General features: G+C 39.5%; 1 protein-coding gene across 1 annotated transcript in view; it reads left to right on the top strand.

Moving 5' to 3' along the window:
• The window catches only part of ca10a (carbonic anhydrase Xa), a 289525-nt gene that overhangs the window by 235388 nt on the left and 34137 nt on the right, over positions 1-20000 (top strand). Inside the window, exon 4 of the mRNA XM_026177459.1 lies at positions 16415-16600. Within this exon, the coding sequence (XP_026033244.1) occupies positions 16415-16600 (186 nt within the window). The remainder of the gene's footprint in view (positions 1-16414; positions 16601-20000) is intronic.

The raw sequence follows: 20000 nt of genomic DNA, 5'->3' as shown, positions 1-20000 counted from the left end.
TGAGCCTTTATCCATACACGGACACCGCTGTGTTTGCCCCGCTTCCTACGGCGTCTACGCTGAAAATGAGGCAGAGGTAGGCAGCATGAACCAGAGAGAGAATCCGTCTTTGTTGAGATGGCATCACTGACCCTCCAACACGGTTCTGGCCTGTAGGGGTCCGGCCCATAAGTATGAAGTGGGCGAAAACTTAAAAGAGTAAGCCGGTCATAGGTAATCAAAGCAAAGCCACCAGAATAGCATATGAGCAAAAGGACGAAAAACAACAGAAGACGAGGACGTAGACAGAGACGGAGACTGCAAGCTGAGCACACTGGCGCCAGCTAACAATTTTATGATAGTGCAGTGACAGTAGGGATGGGAATCATTTAGGTTTTGTCCGATACTGGTGCCAAACCAGTACTTTTGAAAAGTACTGTGTTTAAACGGTGTTTAAACGTGTTAAAGTGTAACGTGTAAACGTGTTAACGTGTTAAAGTGTTTAAACGGTGCTCGGACGGTGCTCGGACCGGTGCTTAAGGAATGGAGAACACAAACTTTGTCCAAAAACCTCTTATGTTTTTATTTTTAGCAGTCTCTTTTTTTCTGCAAAATGATAACCAAGTTAGCCTTTTCTGTTGATACAACATACCTCCTTTGGTTGGAACCGGTGCTTAAACAATAGAAAACACAAACTTTGTGTATCACTCAAACAAGAAGACAGCCGCATGTAACTATGACGGTGTTTGCTAGTTCACCTTACGTGCATTAATTTAATAACGTGGTTAGCCTACTCAATGTAAATTACACACGAACAACATTAAGCTACTCACGCAGAGAAGAACGGCTGCTGCTGCCATCATCATCCGTCATCATTTCTGCTACACTGGCAGGGCTAGGGGCCAGGACTCTACTCTTCGGGTTTTTGGGGGATTTTGCTGACTCCGGGTCCGATAACAGGCACCACACCCGCAATAGATGTGCTCAGTGTGAGGTCTTGCAGTAAGCTATCAAATGCGGTGCATTTCTTGGCTTTTAAAAAAAATGCTATGCGTCGCCAGGTGTTTCATCAGATTCGAGGTGTTACCTCCTTTGACAGTATCACAGTATCACCTTAAAGCACTTGTTGCAGGCTGCTGAGTTTGCATCTTTTGCTGTGAAGTACCGCCAGACTTTGACCGCTTCACCTTGGGCGTTTTTAAACTGTAGCTCTGTTCTAAAAGAACGTACGTACCTGGGCCCGCCTACTATCCTTGAAAAGGTAAAATGATTGGCTAGAATCCAAAGTGTATGACATCTCAGGAAAAAAAAAATACAGAAAAAAAAGCACAGAAATAAAGCACCGAAATGTGCGCTGCTTTTCGGTCTGGTTACTATCATTTATGTCAGAACCGGTGCCATAATGGCACCGGATACCGGTACCCATCCCTAAGTGACAGTCACATATAGTACCTAAAGCACTTGTTCACATTGATAAACTCAGCGTGGAGGATGGGAACATCATGAAAAGCCACAAAACAGTCATTCACCAGTCTCTGCACAAAGAATACATCCACATCCTACACAAAGGCCATCCAGGTACAGAAGCAACCAAGCGCAGAGCTAGGAGTTTCACCTTTTGGGCAGTAATGTCAAAAGACATCACGGAAGAGCTGCTCTCTTGCACAGTGTGCAGCAGCACTAAGACACATCAGCAGAGAGAACCGCTACAACTGCACCCTGTTCCAGTCCTCCCATGGTCAACGGTGGCCACCAACATTTTCACCTGGCATGGAAAACAATATCAGGTCCTTGTAGATTCCTATTCGGGATGGATTGAGATTGACCTTCTCCGTGACTTGACCACAGCAGCAGTCATCTCCAAGCTAAAGAGACAGCGGAATAACATCCGGAGTGATCATTGGCTCGTCGCACCACATGAGAATGCTACACTTGGTTTAACCTAAGCTTCCAAAATGAAAGAACAACAGTTCCTAGGAGCCTATGCTTCGAATCCTAAGGACTTAGTATTCTAAGTTCCTAGGAGCCTATGCTCCTAGGAGCCGTATTAATGACCCCCTTGTGAGTTTTGTGTGCCATGCTGTAGCTGGAGAACCACACAGCGATACAGTATATCAGGACACTTCCAAATGAGCAATGATAGAAGACGATCAGCACCTCCTTATTCACGTCCATTTTTCGGAGGATTCTAAGAAAATGGAGATGCTGTTGGGCCTTCTTTGCAATCTCCAAGGTACTTGAGCTCCATTGGAGGTCTGTGTCTATGTGCAGACCCAGGAACTTGAAGCTGGCCACCTTTTCCACGGACTCCCCGTTGATGCTGAAGTGCTGCAGCTCGAGCTTCCTCCTTCTGAAGTTGACTACTAGCACTTTCGTTTTCGTGGCATTGAGTTCCAAGTTGTCCACAGACCAATCCAACAGCCTCTGAACCTCAGCTCTGTATGTCTTCTCATCAACTTCTGAGATGAGCCCCACCACAGTCGTATCATCTGCAAACTTAATAATTGCATTGTCTGGTTAGGTTCTGACACAGTCATGTGTGTACAGAGTGTAAAGTAGCAATAGAAAATTTGTTAGAATGAAGCGTAAAGCATAGCTGGGGCTGATTAGATGTTCTGTGGTTCACCAGTTATGACAAAATATGTCAATCGTTCTCACTGTGGGAGCATAACATGAACAGCATCCAAAATTCACAACACTCTGCTATACAAACATGCAATGTGTAGTCACATTTGCAAACCCCAATGAAACTCCAGACTTGGTTTGGAAATGTACCAAGAAATCTCCTTGTCAACAAGAACTTTATCCATGTAATGTGGTCTGCACCCTGCTATGATTGCAGTGTTCTCAACATTCTAGACAAACCAAACAAAAGCAGAAACCATGCCTAAGGATTCTGAATTTGCCTTGTTAAATCTAAAAATAGACATAAATTAAAATGTACCAAAGTAAAGCAATCCTTTCAGACAAAGCTGCAATGAAGCTCCTCGCCTGTATAAATCCATCCTTTACATTATTGCCATTTTGTGGCCACAGTTAGCTATTGTTTCCAAACTCTGCTTGTTACATGCTCATAGAATTATGTATTTTATCACGTATAATTGTAAGATCTTTACCTTACCGTATAAAGTGCATGGAGGTGACTTTTGTCGAATATAAACAAAACTGAATTGAATTGAAACCTACATAGGAAACTGTAGCGTCTGTCAATGACATGAGCTAACCAAGCTGAGAGGCCAACAGTAAGGCAAACTGCTGCGGGCTTTACTTTCACTGCATTGAGGTGAATTATGTGCTTTATATGGAAACACTGTTAGCATTGGGAAGTAAACATGCTTCAGTGGTTTATCATCAGATAAATAACAGATGAGTTTTCTCTTGCTTACCACTTTGGCCAAAAATGTGTGATGTAGAGAAGATTGAGTGTGAAAATGTTAATAACACCTTTAGTACAAGCAAGGAAAGCTCTGATGATGATGAAGATGGCAGCTCTTACCATGTACAGTTTAATAAAATAAAATAAAATAACCTCCATCGGAAATCATTGAATATGATACATTTAACCAGCTTTTTTGCCAACACTCAAGTTAAATTTTTATTAATATGTTTAATTGCAATAGATATTGACAATTAGCCATGTCACATATTCCTCAAGCCTTTTAATCCTGCTGATTTTTTAAGTTAATATATTTTAAAATAAGTATAGATATTGTACCAAGTATATTGTATAAGAGACTAATGTAACAGGAGAGCACATGTTTCAGAATTTGCCTAAGAATCCACCGGTTTTAAACTTTTCTTCACCATTAAAGAGGTTAGAGGTTAACAGCTTTCAGTATTTCCACTGCTACACAGCAAACAATAATGGATGAAGTTAATTTGGCAAACTTTTCATTTTCCAAATTAAATACAATTTAAAACAGTGCTTATGTTGATGCCTCAATGTAACCATCAAAGGATGGTACATGGATGACACCTGGCTCAAAATCAAAACTCAAGAAGTAGAATCCTTCACTGCTCATATCAACTCAGTGGATAGAAACATAAAGTTTACCATGGAAGACACAAAGGATAACAGTTTGCCATTTCTGGACTGTGCTGTGGGCACTGAGGAGAATGAAAACCTCAACATTGAAGCCCACACACACAGACCAGTACCTACTCTTTGACTCTCACCACCCTCTGGAACACAAAGTTGGAGTACTCAGAACATTGCTTGAGAAGCAACTGTTAATTAATTAAATAAGTATCTAACTAATAACTTACAAGTGATATGAGCGTTTACACTTTTCATTACGTCAGAATTGTATGAATTAGTTATGTTATAGTTGGGCTCAGTGACAGATGACAAGGTCCATCCATCCTCAGAAATCTTGTACTCATGTGGACTTTCCAAGTAGGAATGAACAAGGATGCAGGCACAAACCGGTAAGAACTGTGCACTACTATACTGAAATAAATATGCTATTACTGAAGGCAGATTCTAGGCTAGACTAGTAAATTTCCTGTCTACATTTAAACAAACACTTGTAAATAATTTAAAACAAACACATGATGACAGATGGCAACACCATCTATAGTGAAGGAACTTACGGACTCCATAGATTGACTTTTTTTTTTTTTTACCAGTCCTTCATAAGTAATCCCACAAATGACCAGATAACCTGAGCAAGTGGAGCAACTAAAAGAGGAAGACTGACTAATAAACTGACCCAGAGGACCTCCTCACAAAAGCCTGACCTCTGACCTTAAGGTCAAAGTTAGTGGGTTTTAGGACATGCATCTATGGTATCAATTTGAAACTCCTACGTTGCCTTGGTCTTGACTTATCGCATTCACAAAGTTGAGTGTCCACGCTGCTGGCCCACCTGCCTACCCGGTAGGGTGATCATAATACCAATCAGCCTCTTATGGCTGAGGGGTATTCTGTGTGGTACTTCATACAATCCGCTCTGAAGATACTGACAGAAACTTTCAACGCCATCGCATTTCATCTTTTACACCATCTTGGAGCCTAAGGAGGAAAAAAACACATCCTATCCTTGCTGAATTTGAACATTTCCAGCAGAAAGAGCTTGTTAAAAGCAAAGGGAGTGAATTAAATGCAACATCATATGGGATTAATGACCAGTTTCCTAACGAAATCAATAACAGATATTAAATACTATATTCCATACTAAAGCAACACAGCTAGAAGGGGCAAATGGCTCTGCTGTGGCCGATAATAAGCTTAGAAGTATATCAAAGGACAGCTTAGGTTGAGAGTTTCAGAAAAATAATTTGAAGACATTACACATGCAGAGAAGGCATATTGGATACACTGGAAAAAGGATTCTGAATATGGGGCTGCCAGGCCAGGAAAAGAAGAAGACCACAGAGAAAGTTCATGGATGTAGTGAAACAGGATGAGCAGAGGGATGGTGGATGCTAGGGGTTGGTTGAAAGCGAGGCAGATGATCTACTCTAGCAAGTCCTAAAGGGAACGCCGGAAGGAAGAAGAAGAATGGTTTAATTGGTGGTTTATTTGATGAATGGTGAATTCTGTTTTGTTTTTATTTTTTGAATAATTCATATGATAGTTCAAAGTGGCTTAACAAAAAAAAAGATCAGGTACAATGACTGGACTGAAAATTGGTGATGTCCAAAGAAAAACCTTCAGAAAGATCATTTGAAAAGAAAATCTAACAAAGTCTGTCTTCTTGAAAGCATAATATAAAGAAAAGACAGATGGCTCAAGACAGAAATGTCATGTTTTTCAAGTCTTACTATCTACTGACCACAGTCATGCTCTGTCTACAACTTAGCAAAGAAACATCTCACCATATAATATGCCAAGATATGTCTTAAAAATTTGAGGAAATTGAGTAAGAAGAGAACAAAAGAAGATGTGGAAGCCCTAGTCAGCAGATGAATAGTAACTCAGTGTGTATAAATCAGAATCAGAATACTTTATAATGTTATACATAATTTCCCTAGGGAAATTATGTGGGTTACAGTTGCTCCAGTACAGTACCAGGAAAAAAACAGAAAAAAAATAGTAAAAAATAGTAACTGAACTGAATCTTTAATTGATGCACCTACTGTTTGCGAAAGCTTCATCAGAAATGTAAATTAGTTTGATCAAGCAAGTTTTTAGTTCATCATTGCCCTTGCAAAATTGGACAAAATGAGAGACTAAACATGTCATCAGAATTTATTTACAAAAACATACTGTTTTCCCCATCCAAATCAAATTCAATCCAACGAAACCTTTCTGTAGAAAATATAAAGATGTTGATACAGTTAATAATGATGTGATTTGATGATGTGACACTAACCCACATTGAATGGATCCCTCCAAGACTGTTGGACCAACAAAAGTGATGGTTTGGTGTGGTATATGGGGTACAGCGATAGTGGGTCCATTCTTCATCAATGGAAACCTCAAGGCCACTGGATATTTGAAATTGCTACATGATGATGTGTTTCCCTCTTTATGCACTGAAGCTGGCACGTTCCCTGAGTTTTTCCAGCAAGATGGTGCACCACCACATTATGGGTGCCAGGTCCGAGCATTCCTAGATGAACAGTTTCCTGGAAAGTGGATTGGTCGTCGTGGGCCAGTTGAATGGCCCCCAAGGTCTCGCGATCTGACCCCCTTAGACTTTTATCTTTGGGGTCATCTGAAGGCAATTGTCTATGGTGTGAAGATACGAGATGTGCAGCACCTGAAACTACAGATACTGGATGCCTGTGCTGGCATTTCTCCTGCGGTGTTGCTATCAGTGTTTGAAGAGTGGGAGAAGAGGGTTGCATTGACAATCCAACACAATGGGCAGCGCATTGAACATATTTTATAAGTGGTCAGGAACTTGTAAATAACTCATGAAAGAATAAAGTTACGTTGAAACCAAGCACACCATTGTTTTTCTTGTGACATTACCATTAAGTTTGATGTGTCACATGGCCCTCTTCCTATTGAAAAAACAAGTTATATCCAAGATGGCCGACTTCTAAATGGCCACCATGGTCACCACCCATCTTGAGGAGTTTACCCCCTCACATATACTAATGTGCCACAAACAGGACTTTAATATCACCAAACATTTCCATTTTATTACGGAGTATCCATATAAATGGCCCCAGCCTTTAGTTACTGTTATCGCCTCTATACGTCCTTGCCTTTGAGTGCGACCTCCTAAAACAGACAACATTTTCTACAAGGCTTTGCAAAGTATGGTAAAAACATAAACAGTGTCTGTATACCATGGTTGCCTTGACACATACAAAAAAACAACTTGTGGCATTGAACATTAAAAACACTGTCAGTGAACATAATTGGTTTTGCAGAATCACCCAATATCTGCCTTTTAGTCTGGCAACAGGATTGATTTGAGCAAACCACCGATGCTGTTTTTCTTTAGCGAGCACAACACATTCTCTGAAAATCGTTTTCCTAATGCCTCAGATCTGTGTTGAGTCTTTCTCATCATGTAGCATTACTGGAACTGCTTTGCTGAAATTGGAGTCCATAACTCCACTGAGCTGCAGCCCACACAGTCCCACTAGTATTTAATTCATCATAGCTGGTCTTCTTTTCTCTATTATTTCTTTTTTTCTATTTTAAAAATCTCCATTGCCTCAAATCTGATCACTGGTGAACTAAATAACATGTTTTATGGTTAATAAATGTTAACTACTCTTACATATTTCATGGAATGCACAGCATTTGGGTCAGGAAACTTTTTCCTTTCAACCAAATATTTTGTCCTATATTTGATAATAATGGCTTTGGTGTTGGAAATGTTCTGGGTAAATGCAGCAGTTTGTAAAGCTCAACATCTGCAGTAGCCAGTGAAGATGATTTCTTGCAAGAGGTAATTTACTCTATTGATTTGTGTGCTCAGATAATTATGATGTTCTGTGTGTTTCTCACTACCAGCACGCTACTGCTGTCTTCTATTACAGTGGCTGTCTGCCATGCCAGCCCCAGACAGTCAACTTAATCCTTTATGACTTGTTTATGTTCACCAAGCTATTACCGCTAATGTGATGGCACGTTATGATCATCACTATCTATTAAGGAAGGACAAGTGCACAGTGGAGTTGTCCTTTTTGGCTTCATCACTTCTGGAAGGTTTTTGCAACAAATTAAAAACGCAATTAGGTGGCTTGATAAAATAAGGTGTGAGAGAAGACATATAAGGCATATAACAGCGAGGCTTTACAATAATGAACCCAGAAAGCCTAAATACTCCTAAACTACACTACAGACTGCTTTTAAATCTAGAAAAAAGCAATAGGAAATGTTTTGTCAGTCAGAAAGTAATTTTGCAGTTATGCTTCTCTCTTATCCTTGTCATTTCAAAACAACTAAAAATACATATTCACAAAGAATTATAAAGCAGATGATTCTAGAGGGAGTGTGGCCAGACTAAAAATTATATCTGAAGGAAGTGGAAGAATAATACAAAAATTAAGAAAACTCTTGAAAATGGAAAATAGTAGTTTGCAGTTTATGTTATGTTATGTTACTACCAGTCTTTCTGTATTCCAGTTTTTATGAGTAAGTTTTTTGCTTAATACTAAGCAGCAGGTCAATTTTTATTATATGCTAAACTGAGGTTGGTTATCAAAGTCAGCAACAACTGTATTCATGTTTTCATGGCTTATTTAATGTAATTATATAATCTTAAATACATGGATTTGAGCATTGATAGAAATTAGATCAGCTTGCTTGCTCAGTAACAAAAGTATCTAAAAAGTCCATTTAGATGTACAAAATCATTACAATAGGACTTTGGTATTCATAACCTCATGGTGTTGGCTGTTGAAAATAATGGCAACATTTATCTACCAGATGAGATCTTATTACAGTGTTCACCATTTTAATTTAATGAACAGCCTTGAAAAACTGCAGTTTTAACAAGTTGATCAGATAAAATTAAAGCAATATTTTTACTTTGTAATGTACTGCCATAGTTCCTTACTTTTGTTCAGAAGATTGCTGTGATATCACTTAGACAATAAAGCAGAGAATAAAACTGACAATAAAACATTTGATTATTATGTGCTCATAATATATAAAAATGATTTAGAGAATAAAGTTTTTGAAATAAAAAAAAATACTTCCATAAAAAAGTTCAGTATCAAACAACTGTGGCAATTCTATTTTTAAACAATAAGTCACTCAAATAACAATGATTACGTCTCACTGCATCTATTTATTTGGGGCTGTGTTGTAACAATGTGTGAAGTGTTGTATCAGCTGTTGGGCTCAGCATTGGTGTTGTTTGCTTTGTTTCTGTGTAAATCAAGTTAAGTTGGCTGCTTCCCCTGTCTCATGGGTTTTTGATAAATTTGTATTGATGAGTCCAAGTAAAAACCATTTCGATTGATCCACTGTTTTTAAAATGTGTTTGTATGTTTAGAACATCACCTAACACAATAATAGTGTATGCTTGATTCTGGGGGTGTGTTTTCAGGTACTAATGCAACAAATATGATCTATTTAGCCAACATTCTGTGTTGCAGAGTAATCCCTCATTGCAGTATTGGCAAGTATTTTTTAATCTAGGGTGTACCCTATACTTGGCACATGCAGGTAAAAAATTGAAGTGGTGGTCCAACTCTCTTTTGAGGTGTGTGTAACACACATAGTGTGTAACACTATGTAACACTTTTATCTCTACTGCATTGTAGTCTGATTTATCTTTGAAGATTTAAAAACTTAAGTATGCACGGGTGCTACAAATGAGCTTCTCCCCAACATTATAGATAAGTTACATTTTGTTGTATGTACAGCAGTGATAGGTCAGCAGTGCAGCTGAAAATTTCTTGCTACTTAACATAACACACGTCGAAGAAGCTGAAAAATGTATTTATTTAATTATTTATTAATTTATTTATGTAACAGCTTGTCTCTACTTTTTAAAAAAGAGGGTTAACAAAGAAAAAAACATTTGATGCATTGCTCTGGTGTTTTCTGGGTATGCTAGTGTATACTGTGTTTAAAAACTGGACTGGAAGTCTAGCCTGTCATCAGCTATCTTTAGTATGTGACTCGCAAACAAAACTTTAAATCTGGTTTTAGACTCAGATGCTGTTTTGACAATGTCACTGTCACAGCTGCAGACATGTGGGTGATGAGAGAAGGACCCCAGTGGAGGCACTGACCTTATGAAGTTAGCTTTATTGACAGTGGCCAAACAAAATACAAACGAAAGCTGAGCATGGCAGCAACTAAACTAACACAAAAACCTAAACTGGAAGCAGCTACAAAAAAATAATATAAAGGAACTAAAGCCTGAGACTAGAAACCTAAACCCGTAACGGGGAAACACAGAACATGCAGACCAACAAGAGAGACACAAGACTGAAAACATGAAGAACTCAACAGGTGATACACAGGATAAAGTGCAGTACACGTAGATGAACCAGCAACAAACAGAAGACACAGGGCTAAAATACACAGAGGGACAACGTTGGAACGAGAAACAGGAGGGAAACACAGCTAGGGCTAATCAGGCATCATGAGACAGGGAGGAGGCAAAGCTGAATACACAGACATAAGACAAGGTCTATCAAAGTAAAACAGGAAGCACGAGATAATCACAAAGACGCAGAGTAGACACTGAGACAGAGACACAACGGACTGGGGAGACAGAGAGAACATGGAGACAAGAGTGACTACACAAGAAACACGGGGACGGAGAAGTAACAGAAACCTAAATCCTAGGAATTGAAAATAAACACGAGCAGAAAACCGTGAATGACAATAATCCAAGAATATAAATTAACCAATAAACACAAAACACTGGGTCACAGACCCAGGACCGTGACAGTCACATTCCTTTCTGTAACTTTTCTTTAACTTTGTTAAACTTTATTTCTTTAACTTTACTTTCTTTAACTTACTTAGCAACACACAGGATCTATACTGTCTCCAAGAAATTAGAGAGGTCTGGTTGGTTTGTATATAATTAAACACTGCATTGTATTTGTATTTGCTTGGGTTATCTTTGTCTAATTTTAAAAACATGATCATGTGACAAATATGTAGAGAATTAAGAACTCAAAAAGGGAAAATACCTTTTTGCAGCACTGTGTATTCAGTCCATATAATTCTATTAATTGATTTCTGAATTTTTTTTTTTGGCCTGTCCCGTTTGGCTCTTTTGCCATCAGAATTATTGTCTAAAGGCAAAGAAAGATGCCCAACGGATTTACTTTACCAAATTGACCATCCCAGCCTTGCCGTAATGGTCCATTTGATTCACCTTTTATTGTTTATTTTATTTTCCACTTACTGAATACGGGACAGACTTGACTGGGGGAAAGAAGGGGAGAAAGAAAGAGGGAAAGAGAAACAGCTTGTCACGGATTGCCGGGGCAAGCCGTGTGGAATTGTAGAAAGGGACCAAAAAGGCGGCAGCTCTGGTGCAGGTGAGTGTTTATTTACAGGGGTGGGTAAGTACAAACAGCGGTGGCGACAAAACATGATACTGGAAACCTAAACTGGGTAAACTAATAAGACAAACCAGAAACGAGGATGCAGGGAGGTCCGGGGAAATACATACGGAGAGACGCAGGGAGACCGAGGGGAAACAACACAGACGAACCAGCAACTACCATGACAGAAGATACAACTTAAATACACTCAGAGAACACAGGGAGATTACACACAGGTGGGGAACACAGCTGGGAGTGATTACGTGACGAGAGTAGGGAGGCAAACTGAAAACACTCACATAAGACGCAGACCTTCACAATAAAACAGGAAACACATACACGCAATGACACAACACACCAACTAAACACAGACTGGGGGACACAGAACATAGGAACATGAACCATGAAACAGAAGAGTACAAACACCCAAGGTAACCAAAACCACAGAATACTAATAAACTAAACATAAACACGGAGTCGCAGACTCCGGACCATGACACAGCTGAGAAGAGGGACGGGGGAGAAGGGCAAAAGACAAAAACCAACAGAATGGGCAGAAAAAAAAAAGAAAGAAAAAAAAATGCATATATCAAGCACCTGGATCATTGATTTATGAATTTAATGAATACATAGCCAATAAAGTATTCATTTAAAAAATGAAGTGATCTTAGTTTATGGTGACAGCTAAACTTCCTGGAACTGCTTAGAAGATGGACAGGTCTCAGTTTGGGGCTTGTGATTGTTGAATTTTAAAAATACAATTTACATGGCAATATTCACAACAAATAACAGGGCACGTGTGTGGCAGAGCATTTCCTTGGGTTTTTCAGAACCCATTAACATAAAGCCAGAGACTATATAATCAGTATAATACTAGAATGCTGAGACATGTGATGAGTTTAGCTCCTGTTTTTTTTTCTGACTGTCATATAGTGGTGTTCATCTGGGCTCAGTATAGCAATACACGGTCATCTGTTTCTCTGACTGTGTTTTTATGAATTAAGTACAAAAGCCAGTGATTTTGATAAATACATTCAGTGCACAGAAAATATGAACTCCACAATCTGTGTGTAATAATTACTTCACCACTTGCAAACGTGTCGGCATTCAAAAGAATAATGAGAAAGCAGATTGGAATATAATGTCTTTGTTTCGTTTGCAACCTTTCCACTACATTGCCTTGTAATTGTTGCAGCAGGAACATGACAAGATGAAGTAAGCAAGTTTTACTCAACTGTATATTGATTTATTCTTCAAGCATGGTTCCCATCAGCTGGGTAAATGTAGCTAAATGTGATCTCTGTCTATCCTGTTGCATAAGACTTTTTTATGCCTTTATTATCTTTCCAGAATATATTTTGGTGCTCCAACAATTTTTTATTGTGGTTTTATTTTGGGTTTTTTTTATTTTTTTATTTAAATCACCTCTAATGAAATTATTGGCATAATTAGGTCACAGACCTCACCTATAACCAGTGTTGGTCAAGTTACTTGAAAATACTAATTATTTACTAATTACTAATTGCTTTTCCAAGAAAGTAATCCTTTACTGATGACTTATTTTCAAAAGTAATTAGTTATGTTATTACTTTTTAAAAACCTGGTACACAACCTGAATACATAATAAAGCAATAGACCTTTCAGCGCAATTCTATTTTTTCTGCATAATCCATCATATAAAATTGAATCAAATGAAATAGTCTCTTTTTATTAATTGTTTTATTAGATTTTATCTTTAATTATATGCACATTACATCAAGCAAAAATTTAATTAGATGCAACATTGACTGAAATAAATTTAAACCTATCCTCTGCATATTCCAGCACCATCCATCCATCCATCCATCTTCATCCGCTTTATCCGGGGCCGGGTCGCGGGGGCAGCAGCCTAAGCAAAGAGGCCCAGACCTCCCTCTCCCCAGCCACCTCCTCCAGCTTATCCGGGGGAATACCAAGGCGTTCCCAGGCCAGCCGAGAGATATAATCTCTCCAGCGTGTCCTGGGTCTTCCCCGGGGCCTCCTCCCGGTGGGACATGCCTGGAACACCTCACCCAGGAGGCGCCCAGGGGGCATCCTTGTCAGATGCCCGAACCACCTCAGCTGGCTCCTTTCGATGTGGAGCAGCAGCTGCTCTACTCTGAGCCCCTCCCGGATGGCCGAACTTCTCACCCTATCTCTAAGGGAGAGGCCAGCCACCCTTCGGAGGAAGCTCATTTCTGCCGCTTGTATCCGCGATCTCGTTCTTTCGGTCACTACCCACAGCTCGTGGCCATAGGTGAGGGTAGGGACGTAGATCGACCGGTAAATTGAGAGCTTCGCTTTTACACTCAGCTCCCTCTTCACGACGGACCGGTGCAGCGTCCGCATTACTGCAGCTGCAGCCCCAATCCGTCTGTCGATCTCCGGCTCCCTTCTCCCATCACTCGTGAACAAGACCCCGAGATACTTGAACTCCTCCACTTGGGGCAGGAACTCATCCCCGACCCGGAGTGGGCACTCCACCCTTTTCCGGCTGAGAACCATGGCGTCAGATTTGGAGGTGCTGATCCTCATTCCCGCTGCTTCACATATTCCAGCACATAAAATAAAATATTTTTGTATGTTTACAAAAATTAAAAAATTGCTGTAATTCATCCAGCTGAACAGCAGGGGGGCCCCAGTAAGGCAATCCTCAATGAACAGGAGTGAATAGAGCTAAACAGTTAAAATAATGATTTATGCCCTGCTTCTGGGAATAAAATACAGAAACAGATGATGTTTTTTGTTTGAAGTAAAAAAAAAACCTGTTTAGCAGGAGTGGGGCGGGTGGAGGTTTGCCCAGGGTTGTAGCTGCCATGTCAGTGGGAGGATCGGGGGGTTTCTCTATGAATTTCACATTCCCATAGCAGCGTGCTAGGTGCTTGCTCAGATTTGAGGTTTAAGTTTGCTGTAGAAAGAAGTTTTCTTCCCACGCAGAGTGTACAGCAGACGCTAATGTTTTTGTCCGGTTTTACAGGATAAACCTTAAAGTAATGTCAGTACTTCCAAGCTTTAAACGCTGCATAGTCATACGCTGCATGTTTCTCTTTTACTGTAAAATACAAATATAATTCCACTCCTCACCTCTCATTCCAACCACACGTCACTACCTGTATCTCACAGCCAGGCTCCAGTCATTAACACTTACCCAAGGCCCCCAACACATACAGACAGAGTTAGCATTTTGCAGTGACTAAAGCAATAATGTCACCATTGTCAAACATGCAGACCACTGCATTTTGCCAGTTTGTCCAGCTACCATGCTAGACCTGCTTGCATGTCATGTGGGGTGAAAGTCAGGTAATTTTGGACTTGTACATCTATTTTTCCCAAGTTCCAAGCACCCAGAAAAATAACTTCACGTTAAAAGAATTAATGCTGAATTCATTCAACAGATTTTCAAACACAAGAGTATAAATTAGCATCTAGGTGAACCAAACCAAAGTTGGAGTCACTTTTTTCTCCGTAAGATTAGTCTCAGGATCTAAATAAATTGGTTTTATTTGGTTCCAGTTAGCGTTTTTTTAATGATATAATGAGTTATTAAATTATTACATTTCTTCTTGGTTTCCTTTTTCTAAACAGAATATTATTCAAGCTTCAATGTATTTGGAGATTGACTGTAAAATATGTAAAGAATTGAAGATATAAATGTCTTGCCCCCATTACGTACCAAACTACCATACTTCAGTACAGACCATTTCCTAAGACAGCTGGCCACTGACTCAAAGTAACCTTTGCCTCCCTACTCGAACCTTAGTCTCTGATTTTAGACCTTGAGGGAGATAAGATTTTTCTGTCCTTTTCAGGGTTCTCACCTCACCTCCACTGCCTTGCCAGGGAGCCAACAAAGCCTCACTTTACCTCGTTACTCTTCCTCTTTTGGCACTAAATTCAACACACCTCTCTCCTAACAGTACTTATCTCCTCTTTGCATCACTCTCTTTTCCTATCTGTTTCTCCATTCAAATTATTGACTTTTCAGGGCATCTATAAAATATTTACAATGTGAAGGCAGACTCCTTTTTGCTAGGATTTTTATAATAGTGTGTGTGGGGGTGGGGGTTTGAGGGGGATCATTTTGAAAGCGCTAGCACTAAAAGGAATGAAAGAGCAGAAGAGAAGCAGATGCAGAGAAAGAGTAGATGGAAGTCCGTGCAGATTCACGGCATGAATACCAATGCTTTACATTGAAACACTGATGATTATGAATAATATTATAAATAAGCAAAGCTACTAATATATACCCTATTTCCCATGTATTATGAATTGTGATTCTACCCTGATTATTTCAACCTTCCTTTCTTTTTACTGGGTCAGAGTTCTGCCAAATTAAAATAAAGCCCTCGGGACTGTTTCTGCATTAGTTCTGTTGACCGCATGTCATTAGTAAATACTTACATTTCAAAAATGCAAGACACCCACATCTCCATATTAATAAAAGCCAAACTGATATAGCTTAAAAATTGCAAAAAAGCCAACATTTCCTTCACCATTCTCCAACGCCATTCAGTAAAAAGTGTTTTAAACCTACAGATAAAAAAAACAACAACACAAAAGATACTGAAATTTTTAAAGAATCGGGTGTAAGATTTGGTCAAACTTTTTTGTATTGCTTTAGCACTTCCTGCCAGTTCACTTTTTTATATAACCTGCACGCAGATAATCTTTGGGTATATGAATATATTGTATTACACACTTTCCACCCAATCATATTGTGTTAGTCCTTTTTTGTAACAGTGTTCCCTCAAAATTGTTTCTGTACAACAAGCATTTAACCTATCTTATGGTTCCGGCACTTGGAGCTCCAGGTTTAAGTTTTCTCCAAAAGCTGCCTGGGTTTATAGGGGCAGTATGGTAAAAATGATCTATTTATAACTGGTGAAACTGATAATTAACTTTGTCGTAATGTTTGTCCCGCTCACAACTGCACCTCATATTAATATTTAATCACCTGTGCGCCATCTGTTTTGTTTGTTTTTTTCAGGTGGGAGGAACAATGTACAACACAGGCCGTCACGTCTCTCTTCGACTGGACAAGGAGCACCTGGTTAACATCTCTGGAGGGCCAATGACGTATAGCCACCGTCTGGAGGAGATCCGGCTACACTTTGGCAGTGAGGATGTCCTGGGCTCAGAGCACCTACTTAACGGACAGGCCTTCTCTGGAGAGGTGTGTGCAGATGTGAAACTATTATGTGAAATAGCTAGCCATAAAAATAGGTGTTTTTGCAAAGCAAATTTTAACTAAATAAATTACCAAATGAAAATGAAAATCTATTTCACTGACTAGCATTATATCAAAATTAGTAGTTGGTTGTCAAAGATAAAAAGTTGGTCTTGCAAATTCTCCAGCCAGTGCTAGCCACACTACTGCTGAAGGAGAAGATATTAAAACATTGATTCATTAATTCATCATTCCTGAAATAATACACATTTCTTACAGCAGTCTGATGAATAAAAGAATGACACCATCTTGATACATTCTTTCTCGCAACAATTCAATTCAATTCAATTCAATTCAATTCAATTTTATTTATATAGCGCCAAATCACAACATAAGTCGCCTCAAGGCGCTTCATAGATACAGAGAAAAACCCAACAATCATATGACCCCCTATGAGCAAGCACTTTGGCGACAGTGGGAAGGAAAAACTCCCTTTTAACAGGAAGAAACCTCCGGCAGAACCAGGCTCAGGGAGGGGCGGCCATCTGCTGCGACCGGTTGGGGTGAGAGAAGGAAGACAGGATAAAGACATGCTGTGGAAGAGAGACAGAGGTTAATAACAGATATGATTCAATGCAGAGAGGTCTATTAATACATAGTGAGTGAGAAAGGTGACTGGAAAGGAAAAACTCAATGCATCATGGGAATCCCCCGGCAGCCTACATCTATTGCAGCATAACAAAGGGAGGATTCAGGGTCACCTGGTCCAGCCCTAACTATATGCTTTAGAAAAAAGGAAAGTTTTAAGCCTAATCTTAAAAGTAGAGATAGTGTCTGTCTCCCGAATCCAAACTGGAAGCTGGTTCCACAGAAGAGGGGCCTGAAAACTGAAGGCTCTCCCTCACATTCTACTTTTAAATACTCTAGGAACAACAAGTAGGCCTGCAGAGCGAGAGCGGAGCGCTCTAATAGGGTGATATGGTACTACAAGGTCATTAAGATAAGATGGGGCCTGATTATTTAAGACCTTGTATGTGAGGAGCAGGATTTTGAATTCAATTCTGGATTTAACAGGAAGCCAATGAAGGGAAGCCAAAACAGGAGAAATATGCTCTCTCTTTCTAGTCCCTGTCAGGACTCTTGCTGCAGCATTTTGGATTAGCTGAAGGCTTTTCAGTGAGTTTTTTGGACATCCTGATAATAATGAATTACAGTAGTCCAGCCTGGAAGTAATAAATGCATGAACTAGTTTTTCAGCGTCACTCTGAGACAGGATATTTCTAATTTTAGAGATGTTGCGCAAATGGAAGAAAGCAGTCTTACATATTTGTTTAATATGTGCGTTGAAGGACATGTCCTGGTCAAAAATGACTCCAAGGTTCCTCACCGCGTTACTGGAGGCCAAGGTAATGCCATCCAGAGTAAGAATCTGATTAGATACCATATTTCTAAGATTTTCAGGGCCGAGTACAATAACCTCAGTTTGATCTGAATTAAGAAGCAGAAAGTTAGCGGCCATCCAGGTCTTTATGTCTTTAAGACATTCCTGCAGTTTAACTAATTGGTGTGTGTTATCTGGCTTCATGGACAGATAGAGCTGGGTGTCATCTGCATAGCAGTGAAAATGTATGCTATGTCTTCTAATGATACTGCCTAAGGGAAGCATGTATAATGTAAACAGAATTGGTCCTAGCACTGAACCCTGTGGAACTCCATAATTAACCTCAGTGTGTGAAGAGGACTCTCCATTTACATGCACGAATTGGAGTCTATTAGATAGATATGATACAAACCACTGCAGCGCAGTACTTGTAATACCTACAGCATGTTCTAATCGCTCTAATAGGATATTATGATCAACAGTATCGAACGCTGCACTGAGGTCTAGCAGGACAAGCACAGAGATGAGTCCACTGTCAGAGGCCATAAGAAGATCATTAGTAACCTTCACTAAAGCTGTTTCTGTGCTGTGCTGAGCTCTGAAACCTGACTGAAACTCTTCAAATAAACCATTCCTCTGCAGATGATCTGTTAGCTGTTTGACAACTACTCTTTCAAGGATTTTTGATATGAAAGGAAGGTTGGAGATTGGCCTATAATTAGCTAAGACTGCTGGGTCTAGAGATGGCTTTTTGAGTAAAGGTTTAACTACAGCCAGCTTGAAGGCCTGTGGTACATAGCCGATTATTAGAGATAGGTTGATCATATTTAAGATCGAAGAATTAATTAATGGCAGGACTTCTTTGAGCAGTTTTGTAGGAATGGGGTCTAAAAGACACGTTGATGGTTTGGAGGAAGTAATTATTGAAGTTAACTCAGAAAGATCAATTGGAGAAAAAGAGTCTAACTTAATATCAATGGTACTAAGAGTAGCTGTGGATAATATTACATCTGTGGGATGATTATTGGTAATTTTTTCTCTAATGATAAAAATTTTATTTGTGAAAAAGTTCATGAAGTCATTACTAGTTAACGTTAAAGGGATGGTTGGCTCAAAAGAGCTCTGACTTTTTGTCAGCCTGGCTACAGTGCTGAAGAGAAACCTAGGGTTGTTCTTATTTTCTTCAATCAGTGATGAATAGTAAGATGTTCTGGCTTTGCGGAGGGCTTTCTTATAAAGCAGCAAACTATTTCTCCAGGCTAAATGATGATCCTCTAGATTTGTGACACGCCATTTCCTCTCCAGATTACGAGTCATCTGCTTTAGGGTACGTGTTTCAGAATTATAACAACATCTACTGCTTTAAATCCTGCAAATCAGTGAAGTCCCTGAAATCAGTGGTAGGCACTGCAGCTCAATTTTAAAATACTGATCAGCTCCAAGTGCACTAAATGATCAGGCATGTGTTTCATGTTGACATGAAAGTCACTCAGTAGTATCAGGGGGAAAATGTCAGCTTGTGCTTTATGTCACAGAAACATGCAGGTATGTGTCAAGCCAGAAGGTAGGTTTTTGTTTTTTAATTTTTCTTTATTCAAAATATATTTAATGAGCATAATTTGCATTGCTATCTGAAGATAACATTGACACGCACATGCATTTTCATGAAATTAAGAAAACAACCCTTTTTTCTCCACGGTCTTTAATCTTGTCACATCCTGTTATGGCAGGCAGGGAGGGCTTACAAATAGGGATGGGTATCAAAACCCGGTTCTTGTTGAGAACCGGTTCCCACTGTTTCAATTCCTTGGAATTGTTTGCCATTTTTGCAAACGATTCCCTTATTGATTCCAGTCGCCCCGAATGACATCACCACGTTGTGGAGCGTCATTTACCTGGCATCAAACGCTCAAATGTTTGGTCATATTTTACGAGAATGGATGACCACAGGGCAACTTGCAATACTTGCAAAGTAGATATTTCGTTTAAGGGAGGAAACACGACGAATATGCAAAAGCATTTGCT

Source organism: Astatotilapia calliptera, chromosome 8 (assembly GCF_900246225.1).
Source record: "Astatotilapia calliptera chromosome 8, fAstCal1.2, whole genome shotgun sequence".
Taxonomy (NCBI): domain Eukaryota; kingdom Metazoa; phylum Chordata; class Actinopteri; order Cichliformes; family Cichlidae; genus Astatotilapia; species Astatotilapia calliptera.
The sequence above is the reverse complement of the archived record's forward strand: the minus strand, read 5'-3'. Positions and strand labels throughout refer to the sequence as shown.